Source organism: Cyanistes caeruleus, chromosome 7, assembly GCF_971803275.1.
Source record: "Cyanistes caeruleus chromosome 7, bCyaCae1.hap1.1, whole genome shotgun sequence".
NCBI lineage: Eukaryota > Metazoa > Chordata > Aves > Passeriformes > Paridae > Cyanistes > Cyanistes caeruleus.
The window spans coordinates 21,819,427-21,845,936 of NC_141707.1; the positions used below are offsets into that span (position 1 = coordinate 21,819,427).

The following is a 26,510-nucleotide window of genomic DNA, read 5'->3' on the forward strand; positions in this document are numbered from 1 at the left end:
AGGTTTTGAGATACAGGATTTCCACTCATAATTCCTGGTCCTACACTGTTCCATTCCCTGGATGAGGGAGTGAAAGAGGAAAAAGCCTGCAAAATATGGCAACAGGTTTTATCCTCGTAGCAAACAGATTTTGTAAGTGTGCTGAGCACAACTGGTTAAACATCTATCCAGCAATGAAAGCATCTCGCATCCAAATGCTCTGAATTAAATTGTGATATAATAATTATTATTGGAATTTTTTCATATGTTGGATGTCTGCATTGCTCAGGATTGAGTAGGTAACTGCCTGGGTGAACAAATTACTGGAGCTAGTTAAGCAGTCACAGTTCTACTGACTCCTCATGGCTCTGGAAAGCCAGGCTACCTAAAGCTAAGGTACCCCCCTGCAGTTTTCATTGCTGACCCATAGGGATGTAACTTCTCACTGCAATACCTCTGATTACAAATTATAGGAAAACTTTTCTCATAACCCTTATTCTTATACTTCCTGTTGATGGGTTATTCCAAACTTCAGATGCTCCAAAGATGGAATATATTGCTATTTGCCTGGTCATTAAAGTGAAGCTCAGTGCCCATTTTAAAGGTTATTTAAGCTGTTTATTAATTTGCTTCATTTTTGCCATCTCTAATCTGCTTCAGGTACTAGTAACAAGCTGTATTCATTGACCTGTTTTATGTGTATACAAATAGTTTTGAAATTATGTTATTAAATGTTATACATTAGTATTCTTGTTCATACTCCTTTAAAATTTTTGTGAAATACCATCCCCATCCCAAGCCTGTTAGGAAAAGACATATTTTCATTTTGGTTTTGTTTTACCCAATTCTGGTGATAGTAACAGGAATTACCTGTGAACACAGGATGGAATAACACTAAAGCAACTGGAATTTCCACTGAAAAATGACCTATGAAACGATGCCTAGATTTTTTAGTTCAGCTGAAGTCCATCAACAGAGAGGGGTATTCAAAAGGCATATTCATGACTGGTATCAGAGAAAGATAAAAAACTTTAACAGATATGAAATGATATCAATGAAATCACTAAAAAAAACTTCATTTAGCAGAAATCCTGCTGTGAAATGGGAATAAAGGCAGAAAAGCCTTTGTCCCTGATTTGGTTGGCTGAGGGAACTAGGCAATATGCTGAAATAAAATAAAAATTTTTCATTTAATTTTCCTTTAACTTTGATTAAATAAAGCACAGGCTTATTGTTTCATGTATTCCTCAATGATACCTTTGTTCTTCACTTTGTAAGTCAAAGCCTGCATGAAGAGAAGTTTCTAGGGAATCATAGCATGCCTGGAGTTGGAAGTGACCTTGAAGATTGAGTTCCAACCCCTCTGCCATGGGCAGGGACACCTTCTGCAACACCAGGCTGCCCAAAGCCCCATCCAACCTGGCCTTTGATCACTTCCAGGGATGGGGCATCCACAGCTTCTCTGGGCATGCTGACATTCTTAAGCATTACATCCTCCATGGACAAATAAACCTAAACAAACACAGAGGCATCTTGCAGTGCCTAGGCACAAGATGAGGAGGCTGAAGAAATTGCAGGCTGCTTCTCTGAGCTGCTCTGTAAATTTGCAGCATGTGACACCTAGGAAAGACACCTTCCAGCATCAGACAACAGTTACAACATCCTGTCCACGTAGCAGGATAGCACCTGAACTGCAGGAACACTTCAATACTTCAACATTCAAAATCTCTTTTATGCTCAGAGATTTGTGAAAAGTGTCTCAGACTATGGTTTGCATACATTCACTTCTACAAATGATTGGTAATATTTATAGCACACAAATAGCTATCAGTGAGTTGTCACAATCTTCTGGAAGCCTTTTTTCTCAAAGGCAGAAAAATCCACATGTGTCTGTAGTGAGAACCCTGGTTTCAGGAAAGGTGCAAAAATGGCTAACAAAATGATAGTGTGTCCTGCAAAAGATGTGACTGAGTACAGGAAAAATGGCTGTGTCAAGTACAGTTTGAATGTTCTTGTTCTTGAGTACTGAGTTGACTGAGATGCTGCTTTGCTACCTTAGAGACCCAGCTGCCCTGCTCAATAGTGCTGCCCCAATTTTTGACACTTATCTGCAGCAAATAATACAGTCTAGCATTTGGACCTGTAAATGTGAGTTCTTACACAACTCAGTCTTACAGAAAGACCTTCTACTACACAAAGGCCTTGGAGCTGTTGGGAGACTGACCTTGTCTTGCAATTAGATTGGAAACTACAGCCCTAAAGCAACACAGGCACCATCCTAAGGAAGTAGTGTGTGCTCCAGGATTAGCATCTTTTCAGTCCAGCTCTACTCATTTGGGTTCATCTCCAAGTAGAAGTCCACCAGAATATCTTCTTATTTTTTTCCTGGAATACAGCTATCAAGCTATCATAAATACAGAGTGGCATATAATGAGGATGCAGGCTTCAGATTTCCAAGTCTCTCACTTAAAGAAGCAGAGATCTTTTAAAATCATAGGCAGGGATCATGAAGTATTTTGCTTCTTCAGCTGGAGGACAGGGCTAAGAATTATCCAGACAAAAACTACAAAAGAGAAGGAAGGATGTAAAGAAGCACTTAGGTTCAGAACCACTATAAACTCTGAGAATAAACTTCTAACCAGTAAATTTCTAGAGGGCATCAAGCTAACCTTAATGCTGATCCAGGATGAGTTTTATTATCTGATAGATACAGAGGCAACAGTACATCCTAAATATACACACAGGTACTACACAGACTACAGGAATGAAAAATCTCTCTTCAGGAAATCATCCTGTCTTGAAGGGAAAAGATAATTATCTCTCTTCCAATCACCATCATTTGCTCTTCCCTAGCTCTCAAAAGAGCAATGAAAGCATGGCTACTAGAAACCATTTCAAAATCTAAACCAAGATGTGGCCGAGGAGGGAATGGTATGGGGAGGGAAGGATACACCTATCCGTTTATTTATTTCCAAAACTACTCATTGTGCCACTTGCTTACTTCTCTTTGGTTCCTGTCTCTGCTTGTTGAAGTACTTACCAACAAGCTCTGTTTATTTGGTGTCTACAACACCTCTGTCAGAATGTGAATTAGCATCAGCAGTGTGTCAGCCTGTGATGAATGATGCTGGTCAGTCTTCCCTTACTGTAATGCTTACGTTACTTTTTTTTTTAAAAAAATGTGAACTTGATCTGCATTAGCCCATCACCAATACTCAGAAAGTCATCTCCTTCTTTAATATTTGGAAATACTTAAAGAGTTTCAGGAAAATATTTTCATGGAATGTTTGATGCAAAAAATGCTCCAAGGCAGATAGATTTTTCTGGTTAACATTTCAAAATTGCTTCAAGACTGAATGAACCATGTGATGATATACTTCTATGTTTTAATTTTCCAGCTGGAAAATGAAAATGTATTCAATATTTAAAAGGTCTTTTACAAAATACACAGAAACTATTAAAAACAGTACCTGGGCTGTTCTGCAGGAAAGTGAACAGAAAAAAGCCACACCTGGGATACAAGGCCCCGTGGCCACTCAGCAGTCCACAAAACAACTTCAGTGAGCTTAACCACATCCTTCCTTCCCAGGGAGACCCTGACTCAGAAGGCACAGAGCCAATGCACTCTCACCAGATATTTAAAATGACAACTGAGAAAAAAAAGCATTAACTCACCCAGGACAAAGCTCAGCTTCTTCTAGATGGACCCAGACTGGTACTTTTGTTAAATCCTCCTTAGACTGACTGTAAAGAAGGGGCACAGTGTGCAATTACTGCATCTACCTAATATTTCCTGGAAAAGGACAAGAAACAGATGGGTCTACATCCCCACTTATCATCTGTTGGATTGGCTAAATGGCTTTACATACATGCAGCTGGGAATGTTTTACAGTACTCTCCTTCACATTCTTTCTCTAGCTGACTGCCTTTTTCCTTCTACAACAAATTGCCTCTTGCATTAAGAACATTAAGGAAGTTCCAGGCAAACTTTGCTCCATGCATGCATGGAACAACAGGTACATGCTTGATGTGTGGCAGTACCATTTTCTTTAGAATGGTGTAGCACTTTCAAAGTGGATGCAAGGTTACAGAAGAATCGTGATTTGTTGGTCAGCTGTCAAAACAACTTTGTCCTGACTACTCTGATCTGTCTGAAGGGAACACAGCAGCAACACTGGAAGTTTATAAAATCTGCACAGTGTCTTACTGCCTTCTACAGTAGAATTGCTGCCACCTTTAAGTAGAAAACAGTCCAATGATCAGAGCCTATTTTCTCAACCTCTGGAGGGCAAGATTTGCTCTATAGTGATGACAACTTGCTTTAGTTATAAAGAAACACATAGGAACCATAGACTTACAGGAAAGAATTAGAGTTTGAGTAATGCACATGATGAAGCATGATTCAACATTTCACACTTTTTTCTCCACTCTGACAGGCTCAGCTGTGTCTCAGGTATCTTCAAGATAAACAAAAATCACTCCAGCTATTCACAGATTTTTTCAGCCTGCTACAGCAAATTATAAAGTTTATTCTTTCACTTACCTGCAGTAAGTGCAGTACCAGCAAAACTTGTTATAAGCTCTCCCTGTTTATTTTTCTCATAATTCAAAGGGAACTTTTCACTGCAAGCTAACTCCTCTGTTAAAAGTATATCCTACCTTTTAATATTTATAACAAAGATTTAATAGAGAACTGAAGGTCTAAAGTCTTAGAAATAATGAAGCTCTAAATGTATCTCCATGATACATACATGTCTAGCTATGGCTGATTTGTCTGTGTGGAGTGTTAGGTTGGCACTGCACTAAAGCTTCTAACTCTAGTGCAACCAGAGCTAGTTATTCTGAGTACTTGCTACTCTGCCAGGAGCACACATCCCGAGGTACTTTCATCTACAAATTCTGTAACAGTGAAAGGCAGACGTTTACTCTAGTCCAAAGACATGAAAAACTTATGACTCATCTTGACCACTCTTGTCTAAGGTTTTCTTCGAAGGAGATGACATTTTCTTCACCCACTGCTATAATCTGCACACGAGTCTTGATCAAAATCCAACAGGGATTAAAATTAGCTATTTTAGAGCCTAGACATGTACGTTTAAGCAAGTTAGAAAACACTGGTATTTCAGCTTCTTGGATAATGAAAGAGAATTTCCATATTAAAAGCTGGTAGCAAAGCTGATGGCAGTTTTTAGTCTTAGAACCACTATTTCGAAAGAAAGGAATACTCCAGTGATACTGTGAAGTACTATGCAAACAGAATTTGGCCTAGCATACAAACTCAGTCTCAGTTAGAATCTGGGCTTGAAAAAAATTCTTAATTTCTTTAAGAATCAGATCTTAACTTTGCAATGACTTCTTTTTCATCTGCATGCAAGATTTTAAAAATAGGACTGGTGTTTCCTTTAATTAGTATTTGATACAGTATTAATATTCCTATTTATCTTTTACATGCCATATGGATTAAATTCTCATTACTTTTGATCTTAATACTTTTAAAATATGTAAATCAGCAGACAGACACCCTCTTTAAAGCAGTGTTTGCACACCACATCTATTATTGCCTTGGGCAAAAGGAAAATATCTGCATTGCTAAAATTCCAGAATTGTGAGGAAATCTTGAAAAATCAGATATTAAACTGATCAATCTAGATGAATTATGTAATGACCACGTAAACTGCAGTTGTTTAGATTCAGCTGTACCTAAAATTGACACTAAAAGTGGCCAAAGGCCATTAAAGAACATGTACTTAAAAGGGATCAATGGATTTAATTTCTGGAAGGAGAAGAATGCTTTTACAGGTTGAACTAATTTCAGATGCAAAGTTTTAGAAGAACACTATAATTTTTCTAAAAACTCACATTTAATGTAAGACATTAAAACCACAATGGTTTCTTTAGTTTAAAGAAGATACTGTTATCTTAATTAATTGCTTTTCTAATACCATAGCACACTGCTGACGAATAGATCTGCATTTGCATGTATTTTCATTTATCTGAATGTTATGGTTAAGCAGAAAGGAGACTTATCAATATGGGACTTATCAATACAAAAAAGGGGCTAAGAAGATACATGAGACTGGCTTCTGTTCACATTGTATGTAATTTCCAATGATATGGGAAGCAATTTGGAAGTATTGAATGAATACGGTTCATGAATGTATTAGTCTGAAAACAAAAGACTATCCAATCATTTTACATTTGCTCTTCCTATAATATTTAATATTTTTAGCTAGCCCTGTCAAATTTCTCTGCCTACATTATACTGCTGAAGTGTATGCCAAGAGTTTTCAGAATAAATTAAGCAAATGTAGCTGTGGAAACCAAATCTTACTCAGTACTACCATGTTCTGACTGAGAAGTGGAGGCAGGATGCTGTGCAGCTGCAACCACACTGCATGCCCCAGAGCATGTGTGCAGTGCCTGCGTAAGGTATCCATTCCCTACCTTTCAGCCCTGAAAAGTCTGTGTCTGTTGAAAAATACCACATGAAAATTACTGTTCCAGTCAAAAAAAAAAATAAAAATTTGCCCCTCAGTATCAGAAAAGGCATTTTTTTTATATTTGGCACAGCAGGGTCTATTTAGTTCCTCTTCTTTTTTGGTTTTTTTTTTTTTTTTTCCTGATCTTATCCAAAATCCACTGGGACCTTCTCCACTGTCTTGAGTGAGCTCTGAGTAAAGGCCAGACACCTGACAGCCTGATGTATTTAGGACTTCACTTTTATTTTGGTTATTTTCAAAATCTACAGGACAAAATACTGGTGCTTATTCAAATGCATCTAAGAGCACACATCATCTCCTTAAATTGAATCAGGAGGTGACACTTGGCAGGGTTCATTCCAAATGAAAACCTGAGCCTGAGCTCTTTAATCCTATGGTACAACAGTTGCATATAAACCATGACTTCCCTGGGTGCACACCAAGCAGAAGGTCCATAGCAATGAAGGCAATGAGAGTTACAAAAAAAAAAAAATTTAAAAAAAATTGCCTTTGCTCTGAACAACAGTCTAGTTTAAGGCATAGTCTATATCAGCAAATGTTACCAATGCATTTGTTTCTTGACATCATCTGAATTGGCAAGAGTCCTCAGCCACAAAGAAATACTGTTGGTTTTTTGACCAGAGCAACTCAATCCATCTGGCAAACTGCTTTAAGAACTTCTTTCCTATGATGCATCTTTCCAGAAAGGAAGTTTGTTGTCATACATCTGCCATACAGTTACAGTTTCAAAGTCTTCTAACTGCAGATACAGCCTAACTTACCAGTTCAGTGCAGACTTTTACTTTCAGATGCTATATTAATATTTAATTTAAATTAAAAGTCTTTAATTTGCAGGAGCCTGATTAGTACCACAAATATTGTTTTGAAATTCCTATGCAACTAAATTAAAACAAAAAATTAAAATTTCTCACAGTTACTTGGAAAGGCATCATTAGTAAGGTATTAGTAATTGAAGCAGCAACTGTATATCCCCAACTGTGTTTAGAGTAACTAGGTAACAGAATGTCTTAGAAGTAATTTAAATTTCCCCTTTAAGTGTCTTAATGACACTGTAGGGGACAATGCAGCAATTAGTTATTGCAGTTTAAATGCTTCATGTACTTAAATCACAATTATTGCTCATTACTGTTTCACAACACAGATAGGTATTATTTTAGTCTTAAACAAGAAACATCAAATAGGAAAGTCTGTTCACAGCCATGCTATATTGTCTATACTGTTCAGCCCATTTAGAAGTTGTACTATAAACATCTAATTCTAAGCAGTTACTTAGAATTCAGTTTTCAATCTTTTTTTGAAATTGAATGGTCTTAGGCAATGATTGTTATAACGGTTAACAAGATGTGTGGATAACCACTGCCACACCCTGAAGTATTGGAACCTTTATGATGGACCTCTGCTTCTGACTGCTGCATTTGTTATACGCAGAACAAGGAGATGTTGCACATAAGCCCCTGAAATTGTATGTTTATAAATCAAGGATCTCTTGGTTACTGAACTCATAGCTCTGTTCTCTAGTTAATTCACAAGTATTTCATATCAAAGGGATGCAAATGTGAAGGTTTAGAAATAAAGGAGTAGCTCTTTCAAATTTGAAGCTAAATAAAAAGTCTGACAAGCAATACCATTAACAATCTGTATCACTTTTACACAGTCACCTTGCTTGAAACTTAAGCACAACAATGCACACTGGGACTCCACTTTCCCTTCTGCTTCAGGCAGCAGACTTACTTTGCTAAATGATAGAGAATCTACAGAAACTTTACAGTATTACATTAAAGTGACCCCATTAAAATAAATTCAAACAGCTATTACAAGCAAAACATTCCTTACCTTCAATTTTTTTCATCACTAGGATGTGGAAACCTTCTGCATCCTTCACTGCAATCCCATGGTGTATGGCACATTCACCTAAATAGAACCTTGGAATTCCATTGGAAACAGCTTCATGCTAAAGCCAGCCACTTCCTCATCTCCTTTGTGAAATTATACACCCACACTGAAGCACAGAGGGCACAGTGACAGAATATAAACTACTTTAATGGGCCATACAAGAGAGAGGATAGTTCTCAAAACTGCTCACCTTCCTAACCTCTCACAGGCCACACATTCACATGAGAAGAAGCCATAGGCAGGATATCGTGTTAACCAAGTCTGTTGTTTTAAAATAGCCAAATTGTTTCAGATTAATGATGAGTTATTTTCCTGTGCCTTAGTGAAAATGGATTCTTGTTTCAGTTCTAGATCACTCCTGGCAAGTCAGCTGGGAATATGCAGAACACAATGCATACCAGATTCCAGCACACTGCTGCCTTGATGCTCTGAGCTTTGTCATCAGCTCACACAGAAACAAGCACAGGCCCATCCCACCAAAACTTGTTTTGCTCAGTTTGTTTTTGTTTCAAAAGATCCTTCAGGGGAAACAATCTGGTCAAAAATCCAGCCACAATTCAAAATGTTTATATAAAACACACTTGTGGCTCAAATCTGTGGGAGCAATATTTTAAAACATTTGTGTTTTTTGTTTCTGATTCACTGTTCTTACTCAATGTTCAGTATTAGTATGAACAAAGCCAGACAAAACCCCAAGCACTAGTTTAACAAATGTAATCCAGATACAATGGGCTAGATTTACAGAGCAGCCATGCTTGCTCATGATGTAGCATGAAGATGCATGATGATGCTGAGCATAACAGGCCCAATTTACAGTTGCCCTGAGGCCTCTTCAGAGAAGAACAGCCCTAGCACAGAGGGTCTGCTCACTGCATGCAGAGCCAGATCTGTTTCTTTGTTCCTACTTGTCCTGGGATAGGAATCATTATAAGGCAGGGCAGCACAAACCTGAACAAGAGCCACCAGGATAAAGGGCTGCAGTCCTTGAGAAATAATCTTTCTCCCATATCCTCTAGTCTTTCCCATTTTCAGCTGATGTTGAACTGGAGCAACCTTTGCAGATATTGGGACATCTTCCTCTGCTGTACCTTTTCAGAGGTTGTGAGAGACATTTGTCCTGCATCAACCCAGCACCTGCAATTTTCCAGCTGACTTGCAAAGGACATGGTAGACACAACTGTAACTCTTCTACAGTTAAACTCAGCTCTCTTACAGATCATATGTACTTCCCGAGTTTAGCTTTTTCTGACTACAGTAAAGCAGGTACAAATCTAAAGGCTGAAAATGGTTTTCCTATTGCTGGGATTTCTTATTTGGAGATTTTTTTTGACAAAATTGAGGGAATATGTATGTCGTCTGCTACTAATTTTATTTAATTTTTTTTAAATGAAGAGTATAAACAAGAACACAAATAAATGTTTTTTTCTGGTAAGTTTTTTTGGTATTATTTCTTTACTAGCTACAGGCTTTACCTAGAGACCAGTCTGGGACACACTTACTCATTCAGCAATAAGGATAATAAAAGATCTTGATAACCCACTGGTAAAGGCTGACCTTGAATATTGATCCTAAATTGTCAACACAAATAATAAATCTGGTTCTGGTTCTCAGAAGCAACTATCAATAGAGCTGAAAACTGTTACTTTAAAAAAAATTATGTCCAGAAAGCAAGGCACATCTTGCTCTGCTGTGGATGAACCTGCACAATCATAAGACCTCAAGAAGATACCAAAAGAAGCTCTAGAAGAGTATGAACTAGATTTAAAGCTCTTTCCATTACATTCTATTACATTTGGAAAGGTAGATAAGATGCAGAAAGCCACAGAATCATAGAAAGGCTTGGGCTGGAAAGAATCTTAAAAAGCACGTAGTCACAATCCCCGGCCATGGGCAGGGATGTCACCCATTAAACCAGATTTCTCAGGGCCCCGTCTAAGTCAACCTTGAACACTTCCAGGGATGGGACGCCCAAAACTTCTCTGGGCAGACTGTTCAGTGCCCCACCGCACTCCGAGAAAAGAACTTCTTAACTACTGATCTACATCTTCTAATCTACATCTACATTCACATAAATGTAAATCTACATTTTAGTTTAAAATGGTTTCCCTTTCTCCTATTGCTATCTGCCCATGCAAAAAGTTGCTCTCTCCCTTTTTCCACAAGACCACTTAAAGTACTGGAAGGCTGCAATGAGGTTTCCCTGAAGCTTTCTTCTTCCAGGATGAATAACCTCAGCTCTCTCAGACTGTCTTAATAGAAGAGACACTCCAGCCCCAGGTGGTTTTATAGCTACCCATGGACTCGCTCCATCATGTCCATGTCTTTTTTGGGCTGAGGATCTCAGAGCTGAACACAGCACTCCAGGTGGGGCCTCATGAGAGTAAAGTGGAAGATGAAAATCCCCTTCTTTGACCTGCTGGCCACTCCTCTTTTGAAGGAGCCATGCCTTCTGGGCTGCAAGCACACACTGTTGGCTGATGTCAAGCTTTTCATCAGTGAGAACCCTCAAGTTCTTCTCATAGGTTAAGAGTCATAAAGTCATATGTTTAGTCATAGGTCATAGAGATAGAGTCACAGATTAATGAATTTAGGCCCAACACTAGTCATCACTAAATTAAAAAATGTAAAGCTTTTGCTTAAGTCCAACACTGAATATGGAGATGGGAACAAACAGAGGAATTAAAAATAACATTAGGAAGTGAAACTGAAAATTTATTCAGTCCTTGTCTGCAAAGACAAAAACATTATGGTTGTACAGCTGCAATGGATGCGATAGTGAAATTCAGAATATAAAACTATAAGTCCTGGAAATCCAGTGAGGGTAATCTCAATTCTTCCTGTGTCAGTTAACTTCTGGAATCTTGTTTTAAGGCTGAATTAATTGTGTAACTCACTGTACTATCTGGAGTATTGTGTTTTACCTTGTCTCTTCTGCTGATGTGACATTAGGTATTTAAATCCTTTTGTTATATTTTTTTTTGTTTGTTTGGTTTGGATAGCTTCCAAAGTTCATAAACAGAAAATAAAAAAGGTTCACTGAAGAGAAGATTGTTACTACACATAGGAAAATTTCCTTTTCAATCTGGTCTCTTCTTTATTTTCAAATATTTTGGACCAATTAATGCTCTACCCCTTTAGAGGCACAAGCTGCCAAAGCAGAAAAAAACCCTATGTTGCAAATAATGATATAAAGTGTTGCAAACTAGTGATGCAATACTATGGACAGCACTGCAAAGGAAAATGATTGGTAAGTATTGACATTCAAAAAGATTTTGCCTTTTAAAACAGAGAATCAATTGTAATTCTCCTTTCAAATACTCTAAACTAGAATTACACTTTCCCTGAAAAATTTGAGCAACTAGATACGAGTAAAGAAATGCTACAGAAAGCAGCAGGAAATTTCATTGCAAAGGCTACCAAGCCTTCTGTCCTTTGAACAGAAGTTCAAAATTGAACAGTATTTTTTTTGTTTTTCATCTCCTTCACTTCTTTCTCCTTTCTCTATCATGCCTGTCTGCACAGGTTTTCTTCTTTGATGGCATATTCCCTCTACACTCCACTTCTAGGTTGGTTTTAATTCCATGATGTCTGTCCATGTCTGTCTCACATCTTCCTTACATGTGAAGTTCTGCAAGGTTTAATCTACCATGGTCAGCATTTTCTGCCTTACTGCTATAATTTCTTTAAAAAAAAAAAAAAGAAAAGTTTGGATCCTCTTTCATTTCAAGTCACAGCACAAGTGACTACAATTACACAAAAAAGTTACAGAATTTAAGCAGAAAATTGGCAGAAGCTTTCTGACTGTGCATACTTATTTTGTGGGTGGGACAAGAAGAGGGAGTTCTGTGAATTAACAGTGATTTTCTTCAATATGTGTCAATGATTAGCTTGTGTGGCATGCTACTACCATGTAGGCAATCTCTGATTTTGAAAGTTTTAGGTTTTAAGTTGCTTATGATGATGAAAGACAATAATGAAAATCCTACTTCATTTGCAATGCCCTGAGACATGTCTGCCTGTGGCTGTCTGATGACTATGTTCTTCCCAGGGAACATTTTAAAGTAGGCTATGGTTTACAAATAAGAGTATCTAAATACAGTCATGCAAAATTTCATTTTTCTAAAGCAGTTAAGCTCCTTTGGATACGAAACTGAGGAATTTACCCTTATTGGGCCCTAAATCAATGATCAAAAGGTACAAAAGCATGAGTCTGGATAAGCAGACGGAAAACTGATATATACTATAGACTTGAACTTACAGCTGTTCTGAATACCATTGCAAGGGGCAAATCCTTGTGAGGAGATTAAGAACTTCCAATTTATCAGTTTCTTATGAATGAAATATTAATTGGAAGCACATGGACAACAAGAGATGAAAGAAATTGATACCACTTAGTCTCAAAGTCTGATGAGCAAAATATGAGGGGTTAGTCCAAACTGGAATCTTGTTCCTGTGCTCTTCTGGGACATTAGGCAAGACAGTATGCAGGCCTGAACTCCATATATATTCATCTGTCTCTGAGAACAACTCAACAGGTCAAAAATTTTTTTTACACAAGTATCTCTTTTACCAATTTTTAACTATAGCCCCTAGCTGTTCTTAATTTTTGAAAAAACGACACCTATCTATGCAGCTACTAAAATTAACTCTTTTTTATTTTTTTAGAGCCGCAGAAAACTTAGTTTGGGGTTTTTTGTTTGTTTGTTTTTTCAAATAAGCCCTTTAAAACCGACGAGCTTGCTGTTATTCATTTGATAGTCATGCTCTTTATCGTGACTAAGAATATACAGTAAAGAACAGCATTAAAAGAATGTAGAAAAAAACAATTGCACCACTTTGCTGCGGGGCATTTTTGGTGTTTGCAAATGCCAGTACTACAAAAAAGAGGCTGGAACAATGAATTATTTTTTTCCTTGTTTTGAATGTAACTTTTGTGTGTGAGCAGGAGGCAACATAGGCACACTGGTGACAGGGAGTCCCAAGAATAGCACTACACTCATACACTCACAAAGCCACAGACAAGGAATTGAAGATGTTCTTCCTAGCCTGTAAGCACAAAAACTAGCTGCAACTGAAGGCAAAAAGCTGGTACAGCTTTCCAACATTTTAGTACTAGGCAATCACACACATTATCAATGTTTGATTCCCAACAAAATGGAAGTCAGAGGAAGAAGGACATATTAAAGACGATTCTTGCTGCTATTCAACTTGTTAGTCATGCCTGCATTCTCCCTGTCAGCCTGGTACGGCAGACCAACCTGACAAGCAAGAGGCAATACTTAGTAATTACATAGTTGTGTTTCTTGCCTTCTCACACTGTTCATTACCTATGTCTTCATGCGTACAAGGCAGGACAAACCTTAAAGACAAAGAACAGGCACTGAAATATTTTTTGGAAAATAAATTTTAGAATTCATAAAACTCTTCTCTTATACATGATGTATTATGACTAAGATATGCTTGTTGCCTGCCTGACCACACAGAGGAAAGCAGCTCCTCTTTTTGCCACTCCCAGCAGAAACAATACTTCCTGTGATTTTGGTACTCTGACCTTCCCTTGGGGGAAAGGTGGTATAAGCAGGGAACGGGTGGGTGTGGCATTATTTTTCTGCTGTATTGCCAACACTTGAGCACGACAACTTCTTCTTGTAATTCTCTTCACAGGTAAGAAAGATCCTCAAGAAAGAATATCTTTGTCTGGGGTCAGAAGGGAGCTCTGCACGCTCACAATTACTGCGACACGCTAGTATTGGCTATTGCTATACTCATCATTAGAATCATCTGAGGTTATCCTTGAGAGAGCTGAAATACAAAATACTTTTAATGAGTAGAGAGAAGTAATGATGGACAGCCAAGTAGTGCAATCATTGCCATGAGTGGAGCTAATGAATAAGTCAGTTTTTGTAAGGCAATTTTTTTCCACACAAATACCTCAGAACCAGCTCATGATTTAATCACTGGAACACCTATTTATCAAACTGCGTCTATGAGTAACTTGTGGTATTTGGATCTTCACATATGTGGTTGCAAACATTTTGTCCTCAGTATTTATCCTTTACTTGTCAGAGACGTTTCAGTATTTTTTTTTTTCATTTGCATTGATCAACCATGCAAATTATATACCATGGTATGGGCTTCTACTGAGCTGTATATGATTTTTGGCAGCTAATCACAACCCACTAGAGTAATAACACAAGTTTAGAATTGAGGATAAAAATCCAAACCCATAGAAAATATATAAGAAGTTAATTTGTTATGGTACTTTCTGAACTATCCCGCACACCTCATGTAACATTCTGCAAAAACACGTTAATTATGCTACTGCTTTTACCAGCATGTTATCTCTTCAGAGCATCTATGAAGAACCAGTTATAAAAATAATTTGTGAAAGCATACAATGTCTTCTAGAAAGATGTTCTGAAATTCAGCTGTGGGGAATTTATCAGAATTCAGATTTTTAAATACCAGAAAATATCGAGAAATTGTTTGGTAGCACACAGCTAGCAGATTAAATCATAGCTCTATAAAAGCAAACAATTAACTGTCTTAGCCTTTTTCTTAAAAATTACCCAGAAATAAAGAAATTATATAAAGTTTTCTGATGTGAGAAAAAGTTTAAGAAATCTGCAATTTTCCAAAGAAACCCAAAAACCCCAATGTGAAAATAGAAATGTTATTACAGTTATTTTAACTTTGTTGCACTCTCAAAGCTCTGTACTTACTGTACTTACCGTAACAAAGTTTACTTAGATAAAATAGTGTGGTTTTTTTAGAAACAGAAGAGTAAATAATTAGGAGCCACACTATATGCCAGAGTACATCAGTCATCTGAGATATGCTGCTGATTCAGAGCACTAGTAACTGTGGCAAGATAACAAAAATAAGGCTGATAGAGAATACTTAAAAGAATTTTCAAACAATAACAACTGGACAATGAAGTGCTGCACGATGAAAAACTTAACTACCAACAAAGAAATAGCAAAAAGAAGTGTTCAACAAACCTGTATGTTGTGGATAGAAAATGAAGACAAAGAGCAGGTTAACAGCAGCTTGGATCAACAGACACAATGTGTTAAGAGGAGAAACTGAACCCCTATTAAAACCTACAGGTTTTTGGAGCAGCATTATCGTGTATTTATTATTCAACTTCATTACATTTATTGGATTTCTTACTACATTTTTGCATATTTCAGTGAGAGAGTTGTGCTATCTATTTTTATTGCAATGCAGTCATTACAAGCTGAATTTCAACTTGTTTTACACAGAACAAATACTGAGCTGTCTCTGGAGAACCCTATTGCAATTTATCTGTGCAGTTTACTTGCATCTTATTTTATCTCTCACCTCTGATACTAATCAGTCATGGCTGCAGGTCAAATCTTTTTGCATTGGAAGCAATCACAATAACCAATCCAGAAGTAAACCAGCCTATAATGAAATTCACTGCCTAGGGCTAAACATAGAGCTAACATGTGTTTAACAAATCAAAGCTTGTATTTATCACTTGCCACTGTTTGTGTCTTTGCCTGTTGGAGGGGAAAAAACAATTAAGAAGCTATGCAGTAAAGAAAAATTTATGAACAGGCCAATTTCTTTTCAGATTTGTTGGTTGATACTTTGGCAATATTCAGGCTGCATATCATGCCATTACAGAGCAAACAATTTAACAGAAACCATCAATGGCTGTATCAGTTCAGACTGTAAACATTGTCACTGCAGGTCTCAGCTAAAAATTTCCATAAGACCAAGAGAAGTGTAACTGATGTCACTTACGTTTGCAGTCAGATTTTCTAAATTGCCACTGAATTATATGGTAAAGAACTGAAATCCTGAAAATGAGGTACTGTTTCTCACCCTAATGGCTAGTGAAGTTGAAAGGCTCCTGTACAACTCCAGAAAGTGAAAATTCAATGTTTCCACAGGGTGGGAGGTGATGGCTCCTCCTGGGGGCTCCTGCAAGGTCCCACCATGTGCAATGCAATACACAATATGAGGCTTACCAAAAGCATCCATCTGCGTAACTATGAGCCCTTGCAAGCCTAGAAAGGTGATTATCCTTTCCTATAATGATAGAAACAGAATCACAGAATCAGCTAGGTTGGATAAGACCTCTGAGATCATCAGGTCCAACCTATGACTGAACAACACCTTGTCAGCTAGACCATGGCACTGAATGTCACATCCAGTCTTTCCTTAAACACCTCCAGGGATGGTGCCTCTACCACTTCTCTGGGCAGTCCATGCCAATGTTTAATCACCCTTGCTATAAAGAAATCCTTCCTGATGTTCACCGTGAATCTTACCTGGCTAGCTGACATCCTCTTGTCACTGGCTACCTGGGAGAAGAGGCTGCCCCCCACCTGGCTACACCCTCCTTCCAGCAGGTTGTGGAGAACGATGAGGTCCCCCTGAGCCTCCTCTTCTCCAGGCGAAACACCGCCAGCTGCCTCAGCTGCTCCTCACAGGACCTGTGCTCCACACCCTTCACCAGCTTCATTGTCCTTCTCTGGATACACTCCAGCACCTCAATGTCCTTTCTGAACTGAGGGGCGCAGAACTGGACACAGCACCTGAGGTGTGACATCACCAGTGCCCAGTAAAGGCACTGCCCTGGTCTTGCTGGTCACACTGTTTCTGATACAGGCTGGGATGCCACTGGCCTTCTTGGCCACCCAAGTACACGATGGCTTGTGTTCAGCTGCTGTCAATCAGCACTGCCAGGTCCTTTCCCACTGGGTCACTTCCCAGCCACTCTGCTCCCAGCCTGTAGCACTGCATGGGGCTGTTGTGGCCAATGCGCCAATGTGACCAGCACTTGGTCAAGTTGAACCTCAGGCTCTTGGTCTGGCCCATCGATCCAGCCTGTCCAGGTCCCTCTGCAGGGCTTTCCCACCCTCCAGTAGACCAACACTCTGACTAAACTTGGTGTTCTCTGCAAATTTGCTTATGGTAGACTCCATTCCCTCTTCTGGATCATCAATAAAGATATTAAACAGGACTGGATCAAACACTTATCCCTGGAGGGCTCCACTAGTGACCAGACACAAAGTGGATGCAGTATCATTCTCCACTACTCTCTGAGCCCGGCCATCCAGGCAGTTCTTAACAATAATGATTGCTTTGTGACATAGCTTTATTAACAGCTTATTTTCTCAAGAGACATCCTAAAAAATATTTTCTTATGTGGAGTTTTACTTACACATTTGAAAGATAAAATGAATGATCTGGAAACGTGATTTCTATTTAAGCCCAAAGCACTTATCCCAGTTGCAATGAAATCAGTAATCCAGTGATACTTTTTTAGGAAAAAATAAAAAGAAGTTGCTTTTTCTACTGCATATGCCCAGTCAGATTTTAGTTCAAAAACCACAGAACACTAGAAGGATCTTTTCATTGGAAATTCATTATACAACATACCACATCAGCAACTCCTCTGCTGGAGCCTTCTGCTGCAATATGGCTAAGAGTGATTTGTGTGTTACAGTGCAGTATGTTGCATGAGAATACTATGGAGATCTCACAGGCCTCACACACAGCTACAGCACGCTCAGCACAATCACATCATAATATGTAACACTATCTTGGCCTTTTTTTTCTTGTAATAGTCAAACTGTCCTGTGATCATGCTATTTTATTTGCAGAAGAATGACCAACTCAAACCTGATCCACCCAAAAACATCACCTTAAACAAAACCAAATATTCTGCTCCAAACTTCCCTAAAGCCCAGATATGTAGAAAACTTTCCACATCAATTTTCTATAACTGAGAGACACGATTCTGCTCACTGTTATGATTTTACTGACTACAGTCAAGTTTTTCATGATTTATATTCTCTCAGTGTAAGATCAGTCTCAGCAGAGAGCTTAAAAATGATGAAAGAAAACTTCTGTTTAAACAACCAAAAGTAATTCTAAATAGATAAAAATTCTTTCCTTTAAATTCCTGAATGATAGGATTCTGAAATGAATGGCATTCATGTGTCAGTATAATCCCATCTGCCAGTGACAACTAGTTGAAAGTCCACACAGTATATTCATACCACATCATGTAGCAGTGGTTTTGTTTTTACTTAGAAAGGAAGGTTTGTTATAAAGAAATCTAACAGGAAGCTGAGTTACACAAACTGTTGAACGGCTTGGATTGATTGCTCTCTACTTAGACAAAGTGAAGTGGCATCTTTGGTTACAAGGAACCCAGATCTTGATACCACATTTTGTGCGAGATACTGCCTGCTCTTTACTGTAATACCTATCACAGTCATGCTGGGATACTGGATTTCTGTGAATCCAAGGATAAAAAGTGCCCTCATTTCCAAGTCACTACTGATTATTGCTTTGCCATACCTGTTTCAAAAGATGTAAAAATAGGAATGAAATGAGATCAGAGTTAAATTCTAGTACAATGTTAAACTACCACGTAGTATAACATACTTCCCTATATTGCAAGCACAAGACATTGAATCAAGACTGTACTTCAGACTGAGGCAGTTTCAAGTATTTTCAATAACAAAGACTGGTGCAGAGAAAACTCTACTCTGAAGCAAAGACCAAACATCCAAGCCGCTGCTCTTTTTGGCTTGGGTATTTTAACATGATCATGCTTCTTAGCATTAAAGTTGAATCACTTCTTTAAAACTGAAGTAAAGTACTAACTTTTAATGAAGCCATGATTATTTTAAATTTCCTGTTTAGGGTGATGAACCTGTAAATATCATCTCAGTGATGACAACCACAGAGTAACATTTTAGGAATAATGTCTCCCATGCTCACAATGCCCCTACTAAAACTTGTCCACAGTAGTGTCTCAGGTGGGCAGCAGCCTTCCTCCCCCATGAAGTAGTAACTCTACATATTTAATTATCTGCTTGTCCTCCATCAGTACAAAACCCAGTGACTTCATACATTTCTCCAAACCCAACGCAGCTACATTCACCAAATCCCATTTTATGACTGTTTTACCAGAAAGGAAGAGAAAAAAAATTATCAACATTAAAAAAAATACATATTGCAAGAAAAATGTTAAAAATGGGTCAGTGACTAATGGGACTCCAGCTTGAAACATGCCAAGCCCTAACTTCCACTAGTTTTGAAAATAAAAAATATTAAAGAATCTAAAATCAAAGGCTGAATACTGAAATGGACTATCTACTGCCTCAGACTGTGGCTATAGATAACCCTGAAGACTATACTTCCAGATCTCACAGAATCCTAGCAAATTTCTCTACCTTTCACAGAGTTTCAGAATTGCAGTGTGGGGTGCGAGGCATAAACGGAACATATCCATAAGTCACACTGTTCTCCCATGAGAGAAAGTCCATGGCCAGAGACTCTTTGTGTATTCTCTCACTTGCTCAAAATGTCTGTGCTAAGCATAAAAAATTATGTCATCGTTTGGTCAATGCAGAGATACAATTAGCTTTCCTTTTGCAAACGTATTTCCTTTGCCTGTCAGAAAATCTGTCACATTTACCTTTGAAGCAAAGTTACATTGGTCAATTCCCTATGGAGCACTCACTTTTCATTAATAATTTCAAACATTCTCACTATCTATCTCCTCTATGGGAACACCACTACCTGGCCTCTGGAGATCATATTATTTGGATTCCTTCGGTACTACTTTATTGTGACTAGAATAATTAACTTCTGGCATAATTGTTACTAATGACTGGACTCTCTGCCCAGGCACTGTGTCACAGCAGAGACACTGGAGGGAATTCTCGGCACTGTTACTGGTTTTGCCCCAGTGCTCTGGCAGAGAGCAGGGTAATGTCTGTGCAGTGTAAAACCAGCCCCTGTGACTCTATACAACCATAGCTGTGTGTGCAGTTTGGTCATAATGCTCAGTCTTTCTATGGCCCAGTGAGAAGGTTTTCGATGTGAAAAAGAGGCTTTTGTTTCTGTATTAATTACAGAGTATAGTCTTTGCATTATTTTTGTGGAAATTTCCTTCTCTATTCTTCCTTTGCCAATCTGTTATTAAGAACAGGCAGCCTGTACTATTAGACAGCCAGATAACAAAATGTGAGAGAACAGACTGCTTGATTAATACAGAAACATGCAAACTTGTATCAACCATTTTGTCCTTTTGTGTTCTGTCCCCTCTTGACTGAACTAGAGCCTCATCTACTAAGGCCTCAAGACAAATAAGCAGCCTGTCCTTCCTTTTGTGTTTAAGCCTGCACACAGACTTCCTCCTTAAGCAAACACCAACACTGCTTCATAACAGGGTCATGGACCAGTAGAGAAACCTGTCACATTCCCTTCCCCACTGGCCTCTGTATTTTAGGTCCAAGCACCACCAAGCTGATAGACTAGTGCTGTCTGTAATGTAACTTACAGAGAATTAAAAATCAGTCTCTAACATTGCAGAATAATGTTCTCATATGAAAAGTAACAGCCTTTGCATTGTTTGGACCACCTAGTGGGCAGCTTTTTAGTGTGAATAAAAGTTTATGTAGTATCGCCCTACATTGTAAAGCACACATATTTTTATATGTGATTTCTTATTCCAAAGAGATATTTCCTATTTCACTTGCTTTTCACAGTAGGTGTAAGAATACTATCTGCTTAAAAATGTACTTCATACATTAAGGCTGAATACAGACTGAGCACCAGGTGAAAGCATATGCATCTCTGAATGCAAGCCATGCTTTTAAAAGCACCCAAAGAAGTTATTATTCTTCACCAGGTTTACTTCCTTAATAGTTATTCATTGAAGTGTAATTTATATGATCATCTATCTGAATATTTTCATGCGTAACTAGGAAACTCCTTCTCTGCATTTACATGCTTATTCATTTAAACATAGGTGTATCTTCAGTAGTTCAGATCAATGTTGCATTTATCTCCTCTTGAAATTTTATCCTTCTATTATTTCACATTTTTGAAGATGCTCTAAATTACTGGGTAATGGCTCTGAATCATGTTTGCTAAGGGCATAATTCTGCCAGTTCTACTCTAATTGTTTTACCTCAGACACAAGGTCTTTGATTTCAAGGAGACCAGTTGAAGGGTAACATACAATATGCAGTGAGAGTAAAGATGATGGATTTGGGCCCTGACTGCTTCCCTCAAGAGGATTTGCTGCAATGAAGATATTTTTGTTTGACAGGTTTATTGTTTAACATGCAATAATTTAAGATAGTAATGCAAACTTCCCCTGCAGTCCCACACTATGGATTCAAAACCCATATGGACTGAAATGCATGAAGAGGGAATAATGGATTTTTCAATCTGCTCTGTTTAAATACTATTCTCTTTTTAGCATGGAAAGCACATTATGCCTGTTTAAAAGAGGAAAAACATTGAATTTGCATTATTTCCCATAACAGAACTATCTTTCTATAAATACCTATCTTCTTACCTTTACACTGTAAATTGTTTTACTGAACTCTGTAAAATTTAAACACATAAATTGCTTAATTAGGGCTTAATTATTAAGAGAAATATTTGTAGATTTATGAGATGAAAGGTGTGCCATTAAATAAATAAACAGTAATGTAAATAGCATGTTATAATAAACAACTAATTTTCAGTATTAACCTGGAAATTAATTTATTATCATATATATTTTGGCTCTGGTTACAGATATCACATTATCAACCTACTTTATCTTAAATTGTGGATGTTATTCTACAGTCTAGTAATAAAGTCTGTATTCATGGATTTGTAAAGACAGGATGATGATAAAAGTAACAATAGGAGAAAAGTATTCTGACAGATAATGATTTCCTGGAATATCCAAAGAGAAACCAGGTAAAACTCAAAAAATGTCAGAATGTTTACCTTTAAGTTTTTGAACTCTTGTTGAACATGGCAAAAATAACACAACAGCAAATAAAATAAAAAAAATGCACTGCATAGATTGTAGAATTATTGCAGATGTTCCAGTGTTGCCAGCTGAATCTTTGTGTGTGTGAAGAAACTAGTCATCTTTCATTCTGCCAAACATGAGAGGTTTCACTACCATCTTTAACTTCTGAGGTTGGAAGGCAAAGGAAAGCTGAAGCTCTTGAAGGTCGATTTGATTTCATTAAAAGGGTATTTTAGGATTAGTTATGACACTTTAAATAGAAGGTGTATTTTTAAAATAATTTTGCTTTTGCCTCTGTAACACAGATACTTAGGGGCTTTTCATATTTCCAGAGTGAAAATATGTAGAAGAAAGTTTTTTTCCTTTATGTTTCCTGCCTTTCAAGAGATTGTTAAAGGATCTCATCAATATATAAAGCAAGTTACATGCTGGCAACATATAGGTTATAAGCAGTAAACAAAATATCTCTGCTATTTTATTCTATTTCTTACCTTCTTTTTTACAGGATGTCAAGAGACTTGACAACTGATGGTCTGCAACTGTCTGGGATTGGCTAATTGATTGTGAATCATTCATTTCAAATGAATGTTTTAGAATAAATGGAGAAGCAGAAATCTCATCCAAATTATTCTGGAATAAAGAATGCTTGTTTAGGCACATAAGAAATGTATTGATTCCACTTGCTCATGATAACTTACAGCTGTGATCTCATAGAGAGTAACTTGTTATTTAGAAAGACTCTGAAACATCTAATGCTAGATTTAAGTTACACAAGATTCTTGTGGCTTTCAGCAACACCGACTTAGCACCCATGTCACAAACATTTGTTTACTTTTTTCCATTTAACTTATTTATCCCCTTTCCTCATGCAGTTAAATCATAGCATGCACTGTATGCTGATTTCCTCTCATAGTTAATTTGTATCTTTAGAAAAAAGCTATAGGAAGGTATTAATCTGCTTAACATTTCTAAGTACATCATCCAAGGGATTTTGTTTTTTTAATCTTACATATGCTCAGCAGAGTTACTGGCAAAAACTGTACATTTTCTCCATTTCATCCTTTCAACATCAAATGGTAAGCAGCAAAAATTGGATCAGACTTCAAAGACTATGCTGTGCTCCAAGTCACAGAGCGACTCCTCCATTTCACATATTGAATTCGAGCAGGATATCAAAGTGCTACCAAAGAACCTCAGGTCCTTACTAAAAAAGAGTCTCTAACATCTGTAGAAAGTGAAGTGCACAGACAAATCACCTCAGGGAGCAGCTAGCATTTATTCTCAGCAGCAAATTTCCAGCCTTTTGATTCTCTTATTCACTGTACCTCCCTGTCTCTCTACAGAACTAAAGTTCTTAGCAAGCAGGCTTTTGTCTCAAAGACTTCAAAACATCACTAACGGTTTCATGTTCAGATGGCTATGCCAAGCAGCCACAAACACACTGCAGAACTGTGGACTCAGAAATTTGAAGTTATAATGGGATGTTGTTTTAGAATATAAACTTAGTAGTACCTTTTTAGTTTGTTTGTCAAGAAAATCAGGCACCACGGGAGAAGACTGGTTACTGGTTTGCTGCCTAAAAGAAAAAAAAATCTAGTTTAAATATTGTCATTTCTTCACTATTACAAAAGGTTTACAGGCATACACACTTTTTTTGGTTGATTTTCCCTTTTCCCTCTCCCCCAATTCCTAAATATGCACGTACAATCAATTCATAAAAAAACCAGACCAGTCCCATTTCCTCTTATAAGAAAGTGCATACTGCTAAACACAGCAGCAGGTTATGAGCAATGAATTTGCCATTAAAATTTTTGTGGGCGTGTGCAGATGTGTAAAATGAGTTTATGAGAATTGAATGAAATTGAAGTAATGTATTAATTTGCTAAGATTTTACATGAAATATTTTTTTCCCAGGTCTGTGAAAAGCTGTTTACACAGAATTCAAAGTTAGATACTCAAAATTTGATGGATGAGGAAGAAGTGAAACACATGTGTTCTCCTAAAGCCATTTGGATTAAAGACAGAACAAGAAGATGTCTTAGATTCTTTTCTCTATATCTGTTACTATTTTACCATCACATTATGTCACCATAAAAATATTAAACTCCTTCTTCATTAATGCCAATTAAAGTAACATAAAAATCTTCCTCAGGTCGTGATCCTCATTGCTAGGCCTCTGAAGTCAATGGATTTCTCCAACAGTGAAGTCCACCCAAACAGAACTTGTTTCAGAATCTTTAGCTAGGCAATACCAAAAAAGATGCCACCAATTTCATTTAGTGGATTAAAAAAAAATGAGGTTCATATAAATTATTTGGTATGCTCAGGGTCCTCAAACTGGGATTAAAACAGACCTTTTCATTGTCAAAATAGAATGATGTTCATAAACATGGTAAGCATCCATCTTTTCTGTAATGTTGCAATTTCATGAGGGAACTTTGGACTTGCATGTCAGATTAGGGGAATTTAAGTTCCCATTTTTTCTTTGACAAAAAGAAAGAGAAGAAAAGCATTCTCCCTAAAATGTAAATTGAATTTAAACTTCTGTTTTCCTTGAAGGAAATGAAGGAATCCACTTTAGAAATGCATTATCATTTAGTACTGGTACACTTCTTAAAGTGGAAAGTATAACATATGCCTAGGACTGTATTTGATACTGCATATGTGCATATGCCATATTATCTAAAGTTATCTTATGCCCTAAAGTTCTTTATTACTATCTATCTTGTACACATATTATTTAGATAACAATTTATTTAGTGGGACTGGTTAGATAACTTGCCACTTTTCCCCAAAAATTCCTCAAGCATTGTGATTATGCACTCTCCTTTTCTCCAGTGTTTCGGAAAATAAATCAAATACAAGGTAAAAATTATGAATAATCCTCTGATATCAGTGTGTGGATGTCAAAATCAAAATTTCCTGTCAGATCAGTATGTTGCAAATGGTCTACAATGCCAAAACCAGACTGAATTATCATACAAATTTAAATATTCAGATTTTGTGGTGGTTTGGATCTGGATCTAAATAAGCAGCATGAAAATAATCTTTGTCATCTGCTAAAAAAATCCACAACTTTGCCGTGGTCAGAACCTTGTATAATTGTTAAAAGCACAGAGGTAAAAATCAGCAACTTGCCTTCTGTACAGCTTAAGCTAACAAAAATCAGCCTCTGGAATCTGGAAGACCTTAACCCCAACTCTGTTAGGATCCTAGTGATGCCTTGTTCCTGATTTAAAAAATCCTGTATTGGGCTGTATTTGCTGCAAGGGAGCCCATCCTTCCACAGAATTACCATTGCTACCAGAAGTATGCAATTGATTACTAGCTGTTACTCATGAGCTTTTCATCGCATTTTTCTTCCCCTGTCCTGGTAAAATGGGGAATGGCAGAATGGCTTGGTGGGCACCTGGCAGCCAGCCAAGGTCAACCCACCACAATGTTAAACTGGCAGGGAACACTTCTGAAAACATGGTATCAACTGCAGATCTGGGTTCATGTGCCTGGTTTCAGTCAGGCAACTCAACAATTTGCTGCTGACTGTTCAGCTACTGAGCTATAATATGCCTAAGTCTTCATATATAGGCTATAAATCACTCATTTGTCTATAAATCACTCCATTAGCAAGAAACATTGGAAAAAGAGAGAAACATTGATTCTTAAGGTCTGTCTACACATCTGTATACTGTATAGACTCACTATCCTTAGCACTGAAAGCAGTTGAACCATAGAAACATAAATCTAGTAGCGGAGATTTTCTTACACTGGAGAAAAAATATCTAGTTTTGGAGATACTCTGGCCTTTATAAGTATAAATAATGGCACTTTTACTTTCATTATTTTAACCGCATTTGAAAATGTTAGAAACACTACTAGATATTCTACTAGAAGTAATACAGTTCATTTTGCAAAACAAGTATTTCATAGAATGGAACAAATTCAATCCTTCCAGTGCACATAGATGAAAAATTGCAAAGAGGTGGGAAGGAGGAAAAAACCAGATGACACTGGAAAATTGTGCCCAAATTCCCATTGAAACCTTTAAAATTTTTGAGTAACTATTTAAAGTTATGAATGCTAAAGTAATTAGAAGCTCACATGACATCAGAATCAGGTCCAAGGATTATACTGCATGCCATAAAGATTGCAGACTTCCTATTTCCATCACAAGCAATAATCCTAATGTTTGCTATGATTAAAAATAGGAAAGTGAAGCTATTAAAGGAAACTAGAATGTCTTTATATTAGCTTTTCTTCCAGAACAGAATGAAAATTCATTTTCAAAAGATGACTTATAAAAGAAATTTCAATGTGATCTTGACAGA

The 26,510-nt window shown here is 37.4% G+C and overlaps 1 protein-coding gene across 33 annotated transcripts in view; it reads right to left on the reverse strand.

Moving 5' to 3' along the window:
• Positions 1–26,510, reverse strand: part of MYO3B (myosin IIIB) — a 205,671-nt gene that overhangs the window by 28,029 nt on the left and 151,132 nt on the right. For 31 of the 33 annotated variants that reach the window (XR_015288937.1, XR_015288939.1, XR_015288942.1 and 28 more), the window contains 2 exons: positions 23,698–23,761; positions 22,677–22,815 (listed from right to left, as the gene is read on the reverse strand). Coding sequence is in view for 25 of the 33 variants with exons in the window: in XM_023931028.2 (XP_023786796.2) it covers positions 22,677–22,815; positions 23,698–23,761 (203 nt within the window). In the remaining 8 variants the exon portion in view is untranslated. Of the gene's footprint in view, positions 1–11,339; positions 16,434–21,735; positions 21,765–22,676; positions 22,816–23,697; positions 23,762–26,510 lie in introns of those variants that run through there. The other 2 variants (XM_086896731.1, XR_015288943.1) reach the window with 2 other exon arrangements.